Source organism: Neodiprion pinetum, chromosome 3, assembly GCF_021155775.2.
Source record: "Neodiprion pinetum isolate iyNeoPine1 chromosome 3, iyNeoPine1.2, whole genome shotgun sequence".
Taxonomy (NCBI): Eukaryota; Metazoa; Arthropoda; class Insecta; order Hymenoptera; family Diprionidae; genus Neodiprion; species Neodiprion pinetum.
The window spans coordinates 31,043,544-31,056,102 of NC_060234.1; the positions used below are offsets into that span (position 1 = coordinate 31,043,544).

At 46.9% G+C, this 12,559-nt stretch overlaps 1 protein-coding gene across 8 annotated transcripts in view; it reads right to left on the reverse strand.

Moving 5' to 3' along the window:
* cut (homeobox protein, cut) overlaps nucleotides 1–12,559 on the reverse strand; it is a 98,310-nt gene that overhangs the window by 46,661 nt on the left and 39,090 nt on the right. For all 8 annotated transcript variants that reach the window (XM_046615269.2, XM_046615275.2, XM_046615271.2 and 5 more), the window contains exon 3: nucleotides 6,970–7,164. In XM_046615269.2, coding sequence (XP_046471225.1) covers nucleotides 6,970–7,164 — 195 coding nt within the window. The remainder of the gene's footprint in view (nucleotides 1–6,969; nucleotides 7,165–12,559) is intronic.

Consider the following 12,559-nt stretch of genomic DNA (forward strand, 5'->3'; position numbering starts at 1 on the left):
TACACCGAGGCACACCTACGGTCACACATGTGCTAACGCCTCTGTACATGCATACTTTTGTACATAATTGGCAGGACGACACCACCTCTGCCGATATCCGCCTTTGCAGACGCGGTTCCGGCCCTTTTCAACTTTCCTCTCGTCGCCACCTCGCGCTTTTATTTTAATTCAATTTAATATTTTTTTACTCTTTGGCTCACGAGTCTGATTGGTGTCTCCATAATTTATACCTTGGTTGTCGATATTGCATTAGTGTTTCGTACGCATAAAGCTATACATATACGAATACGTGACGAACATACACTGATTGAGAATAATCGTCATATCGATTGTTTATAATTACTATACGTATATTTGCTATTTAGAAATTTTATTTAGTATATTGCTCTTTCTGAGTGAGTGTCTTTGTTTCCAACCGACGCTACAAGCGTCTTTTAACATACATGCTTCTAACCGAGGGTTGCAAGTGCGAGCGAGAGGGCAGTTAATGGCCATTTGGACTTTCTCTTCTCCGAGGCGTACGCAAAGCTTGTCTTCGGGTAACGGTGCCTCGTAGTATGAACTTAAACATGCCGTTGACTCTGGCGTTTTGTACCGGCCCACGACCCTTAAAGACTCTTCAAAAGTCATATATTATTGAACACTAGATGAGAACAGGTCTTCTCGGGTCTAGTTTTAACGCTTCTACTTTGCTACGAGTCTCCGTCTCTGTCGAGATGCTCGTAGAGGCCGAACAGTTAGCTTTCGAGTGTGCAACGCGGCACGTTAGAGCTGGATTTTGGTGAATTTTGCATATTCCACACTTTGCGTTACTCCGTAATCGAATGGGCAATTTCGCTGTGCAGATTTGCTCGTAGGGTGACGAAGAATAGGGGGGGCAAAGCGAGGGTGGGGATAAAGGCCGAGCACGAAGAGGGAGTCATGAAAATTTGCAATTGCGCGGTTTCTATATAAATCTTCTGTGACCCGATAAGAAAAGATTGCCCTCCGATGAATTGCACCCCCGCATTAAGCAGAGGGCATGGAATTACCTACGTCTAAGCGTCGCGTGCTCGATGAAATATATTTAAAACTGTAATTACGATATAATCTGCGGCCGCCGTGACCAGATACGCATCTCCAGGCGCTGGAGAGGTCGATCGATCTCCCGGACTCAAACTCTTCTAAAAACCAACCAATGTACAGTATACCGTGGGCACAATACACGCTCGAGAGCTTTTTACACTCGCCGATAACCACTCGAGCCAAACGCCTCCACCTTACCCGACCATTTTCCCCGATTCTCCAAGGACGCGGCACCTCCCTCTGCTTTTGCCAATATTTGAAAAAAATTAACTAAATTTCGGCCTGGCTTTCAAGCCTTATTTACATCTAGTCTTATGCGAATACTTATAGGCGGGAAATTGAGACAAGAATGTCACACGGAACGACGAAGAGATAAAGAGATCTTCAAACTTTGTATCGTTCAGAGAAGACTCGATTTAATTCGATAGATTTTGCAAAAATTTAGCGATACAGCGGCAAGCAATTAAGTGAAAATCGACGATTTTGTACCGGCGCGGCGATAAGCAGCAAAAGATACGCGGCTAGAGACAGATACGTATTCTTCCGGTAATTCCGGTACTCCGTGGTTGGTCGCGACTATCGTCTACCTGAATATCAGCGTCGATGCTGCGGGCGCAATTTCGCGTCGTACATAGATGGGAGATGATGCCCGGCGTACATCTGCGGAGATGAGGCGGATAGCGACGCACGGAGGGAACGAGAGGATGTCTGCAGGGGAGAGAGAGGGAGTTCTCCCGCGAGTTTCTATATTTTGTTCTACTTCAAACTTACGAAATGAATATCTAACGATATTGGTTTCCCAGCATCCCGGATGCCCGCTTCTCCCAGCCGCACGCGTGTGCTGCCCCGAATACCGCTGCACTTAAGTACCTACCCGCCTCATCCCGATGCATCGCTGCATCCCGACCGACGCAATCCGCGTCATTTTAGCTCAAGCGCAAGTAGCCCTCGAGCCATCTGCCAGATTTTTCCAAATTTTTTTTCAACCCGCTGTTATTACAGGGGATACCTATACTCGGCACTCGGTCGGGTGTACGACTCGATTTCCGCGCGTTGCGTTCTCTTCCGCTTCGAATTGTCATTAATTCAATGGTTCGAGCACCCCGCCGAGTTGCACTGTCCCAGATACATTAATTATACTCGTGTATATACGTGAGAAAGTCACGAGAGGCGTTCGAACAGCCGATAACGCGTATAGATAACGGTTTGTCTATCCGAGTGGCTTCCGTTTCCGGCCAAGTGGCGGGGACGAAAAAATAATAAAACGTGGCCAAATCAGGGAGCGGTGAGACTCGAGCTCGTCGGAAGTCGAGTCGATGGATAGATCACGGGGATGCGTCACGATAATCCGCGTGTCCGAATCACGGTCGAGGAATCCGCAACAGTGCGTGGTCGGAGAGATCGAAGGGCTGCGAACGTGAATCGAGCGTTAATTCACTCGTCCCGACTTCGAGAGACGTATAACACACCGAATTCACTCGAGTCGGGCTTGATTTATCTTCTATGATGTCTTTCGCAGAGACGAGACGACGCAATAAGGAGGCCGCGGGTACGGACCGCTGTTCCGAAGTAAGGCATTGGCGTTGATACGTATCGCAGCTAGAGGCTAGAGCGTACGTACGGACGATCGGGGCGGAGGGGAAATCATCCAGGAAAGCCGAGAGATGAAAGAGAGACCGAGCAGCGAATGCCAAGACAAACACGCCGGGCGAGTGTTTCAAAACACGTTGGCTAATGTACCGCAGCTAGCTCGGCGAAGATCAAGAAATACTTACCTTACGCCCGCGCTCCTTGCAGCCCTGCAGCACCGAGCGCACTTATCACGATCATTTCATTCTCTCGAGAAACGCTCGTCGTTTTACGCGCGTGCGCGCACGCGTCCGCTGTCTTGTCTGTCTCGCGAGACTTGCGTACGAGCGAAGAGTGAGATCTCCTCGGACGCGCGTTTCCGACACATAGGTAAGCATCTCATGCCGAACCGGCGGCATCCGGGACACCGATAACCTGAAATATAGCCCGGCAAGCCGGCTCGCGAGCAAAGACAATATTGTCCGAGTCGTGTCGCGTCGCGGTGATTTGCGAGCTGAGAAAAATTGCCGTCGCGATTAACTTTCAACGCTGCAAACTCACGACGTCAAACGTCGTTTCGGGAATGTACCGACGAAAGTTGAAAACAAGAGGCGTGTGCAATTTTCCACGGGTGCCTGAGACGCAAAGCGTATCTTGTTAAACGTGCGTTCGAGAATTTCTCGCCAATTTTTTCCAAGCTGTCGATGTCCGGTTGCAGCAACTGTGCAATTTCGTTGGATAAAAATAAATTCGCTCGAAGGTTGGGACGAGATGCAGTCGAACTCTCTCGATCGAGCGGGTGTCGCAAGCTTGCGTTGCATAGACGATCACGCGGCGGGAGACAATGGAATGTTTAATTGTCACGTATCTACTGATACCAATCTATTTATCTGCCTGTTGGCAGACCTACATTTATTGTTTAATTAATATCGTGCCTAATCGGTTTATGGCGCACACGGCGCCTAACCTCTGAGAATATAGGCGCGTCACTCACAGCGCGCCTTTGGAAAATGAAGACAGACTCGTTAGAGCGACCGGCTTGGTTGCAGCCAGCCCAGCGTAGCCAACGTGTGAAATTATCGTTCGCCTGTTAAATGTTTGTCGTATTTATCGCCCATATTGCGCAGTCGATTGCTTCTCCTTATCGCTTATAAATATTATCAGTAAATCCCTACCTCTTCCAAGGCTCGCATAGGTGTCTTATGGTATCAGCGCAAATATGGAAATATTGCCCCCCTTTGCGTAAGCGATCGTAATGGCGGTTCGTTCCTTCTCCGCAGGTTAACGCGCAACCGAATGGTTTTAGGTCGACGACGGTTCCATACGCGTTTCAAAGCGCACTTACACGTGTCTACCCCATTGCATGCGCGTGTGTCTGTACATGCAGACATATAATATACGTACATTATACATCTATTCGAGAGCTGTAATCGAGCCAAAAACCTCCCCGCGTATGCGAGAGGCAGCTTCGTTCGGCCAACGCCTACACCGCGATTTTCCAAACTTAAACGCACACGCGACGCGCCTGCAAAGATATGCGAATATATAGGTGAATGTGCAAAACGGTCAAACAGCTGCACCTTGCACCCACATGCGCATATCCTGCTGTAAGTCAAAGAGACTCCCCGTCAAAACGTAATTGTTTCCGAGCAAGTGCTCGAGAAGGCTCGTCTACCGCGAGTCTGCCGCCACTTCTATAATGACACGTCTTTCGCCTGCTACATAGTTGTTACAACCATGCAGTCGAGCGTCATGGTCTCTTGAACATCCTTCAATCCTTGGGACGAATAACGACGGTTGAAAGAAAAGAATAAGGAAAGTTAATCAAATTATTCTTATCGCTCATTCGACGTTTCTAAAAAATTGCCGAATTACTTGACTTTTAAAATACGATACTATAATTGAAGTTTTTCGCGCGTATTTTCAATGCGCATGCATGCGGAATTAATACATTGAATTTCTGATAATCGTACGCATCGATCTTTATATCGCGGTATTTCCTTAGAATCTTTTTTGAATTTCTTCAATAAAAGAAATGAGAATTTCCTAACAGAAAACATATGAAACACTCGGATTGTTTCTGATTTTTTCAGATAAAATCCTGCAGAACGGTTTTTCCCGACCGCAAAGAATGGTGCGTGATCACAATGATTACTGATGCGAATGATGAATACGCGAGCGTCTGCGGGGTGAAATGTACGTGAACGTTAATTCGATGCAACAAAGAGTCGGGATCTCCGGAAAAAATAACCGCAGGTTGCAGATTTTATAAATGACACAGTCTATCAAGTTGTACAGAGAAAAGTAGGTATTTATGATAAAAATAAATCATCGGTCGGTCGGTGATACGGATACATTTAAACGTCGTTTAGCTTGACGTATACCGAAGAGCCGTTAAGCTCGATTATAGCTTCTCAATAAAGACATTATAACCAGGGAGCTAAATTCTTATCCGGTATAAACATGCCATCAAACATCTTGCCCGCCGCCAAGGAAAAGTGGGCGGGGGTGGCTTTGAGATTATCGGCTCTTGGATTACAACGAAGCTGAGCGTTGGGCAAACGATTTTCTTCGACGAAGGGATGAGAGTCGAACCTTCGTCGTTATGAAGACGCCCGAAGAGAGGCGCGATGGGGAGGCTTCGAGAAGGGAACCGAAGAACGCGAAGAGGGACATTTATTGGCTTTAAGAAGCTACTCGTCCAACTTTTTAACCGGAATTTTTATCACTCTTTTTCCCACGATTTCCGCCCTCTCAACGTTCGAGTGTTTGCCGCTTTATTCAAGACTCGAGATTCAAGACCCGCGCCACGGATACAACTGAAGACGAACTTGAAACTACCGGCAAACTTTCCTCTTTCACCGTTGATCTTGCTTGCAACGATTCGCGTCGTTTTAGCAACAAGGTGTCACCCACCAACTGACCAATCCTTTTTCCGTTTTCCGAGGCAATCGGTTAACCCAAGCGCATACGATGCGTTCGTAATCCATCGCTGCCCTGCCGGTGAAGCCAGGTGCGACTCACAATCAGGCCGGACGCCCGATGCAGTCAGTTACAGGTATTCGAAACGGCAACAGGTGTCGTTGGCTGAAATTTGTTAATCAATGGCATTCCCACACCGTGCAGGCGACGCGTACGATGTACACATATCCCACCGGAGTCCGACCAGATACCTGAATTTCATTTCATCCGATTCAACGGCGAAGAAAATATGCCCCGCATGCATCGGGTGATCGATCACCCCGAGCGCTTGATCCAACGCCAGCAGGACGCGCGTATATTTTACCGATTTCCAGGGCTTCCGGTCCATTAAAACCGAGGCATGTGGCTCCGCGCTTTTCCCCGCTCCCGTCGCCCCCGTCGATCTGCGCCCATCGGCACCGTTCCGCACTGTTACAATTTTTATCCGCGTGATTCAGCCCGCCTCCTCGCCGTATACCGGACCATTTCGGCGGTAATACCATTACCGTATATTTATCGAGAGGGTAAATAACCCGGCAAGAGTACGCGGCCCGTCAGCCTGCAAGTCCGCCAATTCATCCGGCAAAAATAGACCCGAAGTGTTCGCGTACCTACTATAACCGCGAAGCCGCATATTCAGTCTTGATCGTCGCCGAAAGGCTCGAGGACTGTCTCGGCCCTCGCCGTTCGATACGTCGATCCGACTCTCGGTAACGTCGAAGGGGTTCAGTTTTCGCGGCAAAAAATGAGGCATCAGTTTTAAAGCTGCATGGATAATATATTTCGAATACTTTTCGTTCTTGTACGATGGAAAAAAAATACCCATAGATTGGTAGTTTTCATTACAAGTGAATATTTGTAATGAAAACAAATGGGGATAATAAAAAAAAAAAAAAAAAAATGTGCAAAGAATCGACTCGTTCAGCGTTCGATTTTTATTTCAACATTCTCGGACGTTTTCTCGTTTCTCTAATTACTCGCAAGTACAATATTGATTACACCGAGGAAAATCATAGCATAATAAATAAGAAATGATTCAGGAACACAATGCAGTGTTTAGGGTTTTCATTTCTATACAGGGTATTTCGTCGATGACGAATTCCACGGCGAAATGAGAGCGATATCAACGAAACTTAAGGAATCGTCGAAATTTAACGACGCCGCTGCAGAGATGCACCGATGCTGGGAATTGGCGTCATCGGTAAACAGCTGCAGAAACGTGCATCGAGTAGCACTGCAGGTTATTTTTACCGAGGTCTGATCATCGCTTCGCGGGCCGTTCGTTCGTACAAGTGATTTTTCGCATAGCCGCAGAAATCCCGAGGCGTACCAAAGCGGCGCGTTATAACCGGATGTTTGAATCGGATGACTTACCTCTTTGTCTTTGGCGTGCAACTCCTGTTCGAAGTTCGCATTGGGTGTCCGCCTGGGGTTGTTCGGGTCGTGTGTCTGGTCCCCGTGGTGGAGGTTCTGGGGCGTTTGCGGCCCCTCAGTCTTTGTCGTTCCGTCACCGGCTGCAGCGAGCTGTTCCTTCAGCGCCGTCACCTCTTTCTCCGCCAAAGTCGCTCTCTGTAATCACGAAAACGGTATCGGAATCGTTAATGAGAGTAGGTGGTAGACGGGGGATGAATCGATGCCGCGAAGCGGGGGTGAAACGCGTCGAGGTGCGAAAGAACCCCTCGGGGTATAAAAGCGATTCTCGTTGTTATTTTGACCCCCGGATTATACGCGATGCGAAAATCGTCTACGCCAGGCGCGCACGGCAAGCTTATATCAGGTACACATATAGTTTATACAATAAATTACGTTTGTCGCGAAATCTACTTTGGTGCAGCTTATACCTGACACGTTTTATCGTCGATCTGGCGCCAATATGCGACGGAACCAATTTCACCCAGAAATAGCAACCTGGCGAGGTCAATGAATTTGCGCAACACGCATTTATCGAGTGCGGCGACAATTGTTTACTGCATTATTGAAAAAGAATTTATGTTTTATTTTTTCCCTCAAGAATGCAAAAATTACACGAAAACAATAACACCCAGGATTGTTGAAACAGATCGATCGTATCATCTATACACGTAAGTAAGCCTAACGCAGATTTGCCTCACTTTTTAGTTCATCGGGGTCTGGATAATTGTAATTCAGAAAATAACTACCAACAGGAAAAATTCCGAACTCTCCACCGTAGTCAACGACATTCGGAATGTCTCGTGACAAAAGAGAAGTAAAAATAAAAAAAATATGCGTAGGTTAAAAACTATCCGGACCACAATTCCTGCTTGTTTTTCTTTCATATGAGAGAAATCGCTGCAGGAGGGAGAGTTTTTCAAGAGTCGCTCCATAGTCTACGTACCACGTGCTTCTAGGCGACTGCGGGGAAGATTTTTACACGCGACAGTGGCTACCGGGGGATGAGAGTGCGGTGCATAACCCGTTTGATCCAAGCCAACTGATCGATATCGGCGTTGGTCAGGTATCATCTATTGTCCGATACCCGCGTCGCGTCGCGTCGTTCCGGGGACGGCGCGCATCGCCGGAATATATGTAGGTATACAGCGAAAGAGAATGGAATAGCCCCGACCCACCTACTCGATACCTCACCATCTACGGTTATATAAGGGTGTCGGACCGCCGCTGGCTACTTTGAATATAAAAGCGTCTATAATTAATATCCGTATACCGGAGAACAACGCCGCGTTGCAGGGCGATATTTATTAGATATTTTATGGCTAAAGTTTAAAAAGGTAATCCCTGCCCTTGGTGGTTGCGTACAAGTAGGTACGCGGTTATACGGCTACTGTATCCGAACGTTTGTGTGCGGGGAGATGGAAAGTGCAGGGAACCACCCAAAGTCCTGCGATCGAGGCGTCTGTGTTACGTATATTACACGTATACATATACGTCACACCTGTATCTAAGTGTGCGGAAAAAGAGCAGCAGCCCATGTCTGCAGGTATTGTATATCAACGAAGAGAGAGAGTACGAAAACCCTTTCGCCGTTTCTCGGATGAGCTTTCTTTTTCTATTTTTGTTTAATTTGTTTTCTCTCTTTCTTTATTTTCCTACGCATAATAACAATTCTCGGTTTCCGTCCGCGAGGGCTGCTCTACAATCCAACGCACTTTACGCGGTTACACGTCGATATCCCCCACATATGTAATACAAGTTTGTCCGATAATTGTAAAATTAACGGTATAGGTAGGTATGTGCGTACATACATGCATGATGTATTATTCGAGGCGGGTCGTATAATACCTGGGGGGTGAAACTTTAACCGGGTTCAGGGGGGCGCGTCGATACACGTATATGTATACACGACTGATCTACGGATGTGTGCGGAAGTTGCCAACTATGTATGTATCGATTTGATGAACCGACAACTCCTCGTCGCCATGAATCATTGAGTTATGGGCTAGGATCGGCGACAAACGAAGAGGTGGATACCAGGCAGGATGCGAAGAGTCGAACTTGCACGGCGTATGGATGTCTGTATAACGTCTGTGCGCGTGCGTGTGTATGTGTGTATCTACTACTAGTAATGTCCCATTGTTTCTTGAAAGAGTAGAAGAAAAAAAATTAAAATAAATAATAAAACGAGAGAGAAAGAGAGAGAGAGAGAGAAACAACAGGAAACCTCGACGATATTATCGATAATTACTAAATGATACGGAAAGCGTAAATACATATATCTGCAGCACCGCCCGCGAATGCTAATACCCGGGAATTTTAATGCGATGGTTTGACGTATCGATAGGCTCGGGGTCACATCCTGTCCCGAGTTTCCATCACGTGAACGAAGAGCAAAAATTATTTCTATCGAGGTTTGCCCATCGTCCGGACATGCGAACATGCAGGCACGCAAACGAGGAGTCGGCTTACCCCAGGATCATTCACGCGGCATAACTCGCCAAGATCTACGTATCTACTTGTACGTTGCGTACCTCCGCGCGAGCCGCGTAATCGAGTAAAATATTGGTGAGGTGTGTACACAAGATGCGAGAGACCGGCGAGTCGGAGGGCGTCATTAATCAATTTCAATTATCAATCTCTCCTCGGAAGACGATACGTCATCGGGCAGTAATGACAAACACATGCCTCCGTATCCTCGTTGCGGCTCGAGATGCACGAACTATAGAACGAATGCGTGTAGGAATATTTATACATATATCATACGTATACACGTAATATACGTAGGTACAACTGCACGGATCCCATACCGTGTATGTGGCGCGGCATGTTCGTATATCGGACTGATCTATATAACCGCGGCATATGTTTAGGTCATTAATTAGCATCTGGAGCTAATTAAAGTAATTAACAATTCGGCAGTAAAATATGACCGGCAATATACATCTATATATATATATATATATAAAAAACTATCCGTTTGCACGGGTGTGCGTATGTACGCGGATGCTTATTAACTCAATTAATCCAGCCGGTACCCCCCTGCGACTGTCTATCATTTCTACCCGGGCGTATATTATACTTTCACTCCGTTGTTATACAACAATCGATCAGAGATATTCGTCGACTGACGAAAGTTGAGGGGCGATCTGTACGACGATCACGTGATCGCATACTTCGAGGAGCAGGCTGTAATGAAAATGAAAAATAATTTCTACTAGTTTCGCATTATCCATCACGTATAACGTACCTACACTGCAATAATAATTGATGTCAAAGATTGCAAACGTTTAAATATACAGGTGCGTGTATGATGTTTTATTATATACGCCGTATGTATATTTATACCGCTGACGATAAGTCTGCCACTCGAAGCCCGCGTGGATCGCGTTTTTTGGGTCATTATTATTAATACCCGATGTTACTTTTTTCTTCGTCTCGTTCCTTTTTCAATTCGAAAACGAACGGTCGATTTGGCCGATTAAAAGTCACGCGCCATCGAGGCCTCGAGAGGGGTGCAAGCAGCGCAGCGCAATAAGAAGCGGAATGAAATTAGGAGAAGCGATACATGTACCTGTATACGTATACCCAGGTAACACGGTCCCAAGAACTATCGTGACGGATAACATTAAAATATGCTGCTAACAGCGATCATGCCGAGCAGCGACCTGCAGCCGTTCGAAGGCCGAACAATCCTCTGTTATTATAAGTATATTAGGAACAGACATTCGTTCTCTCTCACGGCGGACACAGTCGATCGCTGATTGTCTTCTTTCGTCATTTTTTGCTCCAGCTTGTCCCGTGATTTTACGACTCGGGATTTCACACCGATTCCCGCACACGGCGGAACAAGTGTATAAAATTCTCCGCAGACCGGGGCAATTATACAAAAGTAAAGAAAGAACCTCCGCTTTTCTCCAAGGTTTTCCGCACCGATTCGACGAACGGATAGCTATATCTTGTCTGTAACACGACGCGGGCACGGAGGATCACGGCGAATGATTTCTTCTCCTTTTTCTTCTTCTTGGTGGCCCCCCCCGTTCGCTTTCCCGACTATGATTTATTAGCGCAAAGGCATGGGTCCGCGATCGAGTTCAACGGAATTACGTGTCGTCCGTTGGAGCATGGGCGTCGCGACGCCGTATATTTACTTCTCAACTCCGCGTCGTTCCGGAGACGACGACAACGACGAGGACTATTTCGATCGGGATGCAGAAAGAATGCGGGGTGTTTGACGGAGAAGCGGCCGGCTATCCAAAGTCCCGGGAATAGGGCCCAGCTGCTCCTCGACGCCGACGCCTGCATCCACGCGCACCAAGAATCGGACAGCTTATAGGATTCAGGGCGAAACGCGTCTCCGCTGCCGGCCGTTTCCGTCGACGTCGAGCGAGCATCTGTAGAAATACCCACCACTTTTTTCAACAGTTTTTACTCTTTCTCTCCCCCCTCGCTGTGTGAACGAGGCGATGTGGCAAGGCGCGTGGTGGGAAAATCTTCAACCTTGACTGGAGCCGTTATCCTTGCGACAATATCCGCGATCCGTTTGCGACGAAAATTCGACACCGCTCCGCGGATCGATTATACGATGCGGTAGATAAAAATTCACGGGTTAATTAGGCGAAACAAACCGCGAGATGAGCGCCGAGGGCCACCCTCGAGAGAATTCGGAGAGAAAACAAACCCCGAACGATTAACCCGGCGAACACTCGCAGCTCTAAATCCCATGAAACGCACGAGATTCGAGCCGCTTCATTCAGCGAACAATGACACGTGGTTGAAACAATCCCGTAACAATTCTGACCATTTTCCACAAATCGATCAACGATCATTGTTCCGTAGCGAGTGTAAACGATCGCGTATAAAGAGACAATAACAATCTCGTTACTCGCCGCAATATTTCGATTTTGCTTGGTCTGCCGAACACCGTAGAATCGAGGCTCGTGTGCTGCAACGCGAGAGGATCCAATCGGCCCTTTGACTACCTCGCACAGGGTGCACGCACGTCACGTGACCGTAAAATGTTTAACAGTATCGTTCGGACAAGCTCGAGCTGTTTTATCATAGATTGTACAATCTAGCAAAAATACAATTTTTTTTTTCTTTATGCAAAGGTTACGCGACTAAGAAAGAGAGCGTGACTGAATGGAAAACAAGGTCCCTCGATTATTCGGGCATATCTTGCGGGGTATAGATTACAATATTATCCAGCTTATGTCTTATACGCAGAGAGGAGATCACGGGAATGTTTCAGGAGGGAGAGACCTGACGTACACCGGCACTCCTGATCGTAACATAAATTCTAATGACAAGCTGTGATGAAAATATAAGATTTTCTCTCTCCCGCAGTTATCGTATGGCATTATTGTGTCGTACGGAGGGTTAATGCGTTCTATTATACGTAATGTGATGGCCACTTTTTATAGTCAAATTTTCTAGCATATTAATATATTATACAGGTACCCGAGTATACTTGAGCAGCGTGAACAACCGTATCTATATACAGGTTTGCGCAACGTACAACAAAAGCGATGAAGATCTGCAGAGTTTCTGCGAA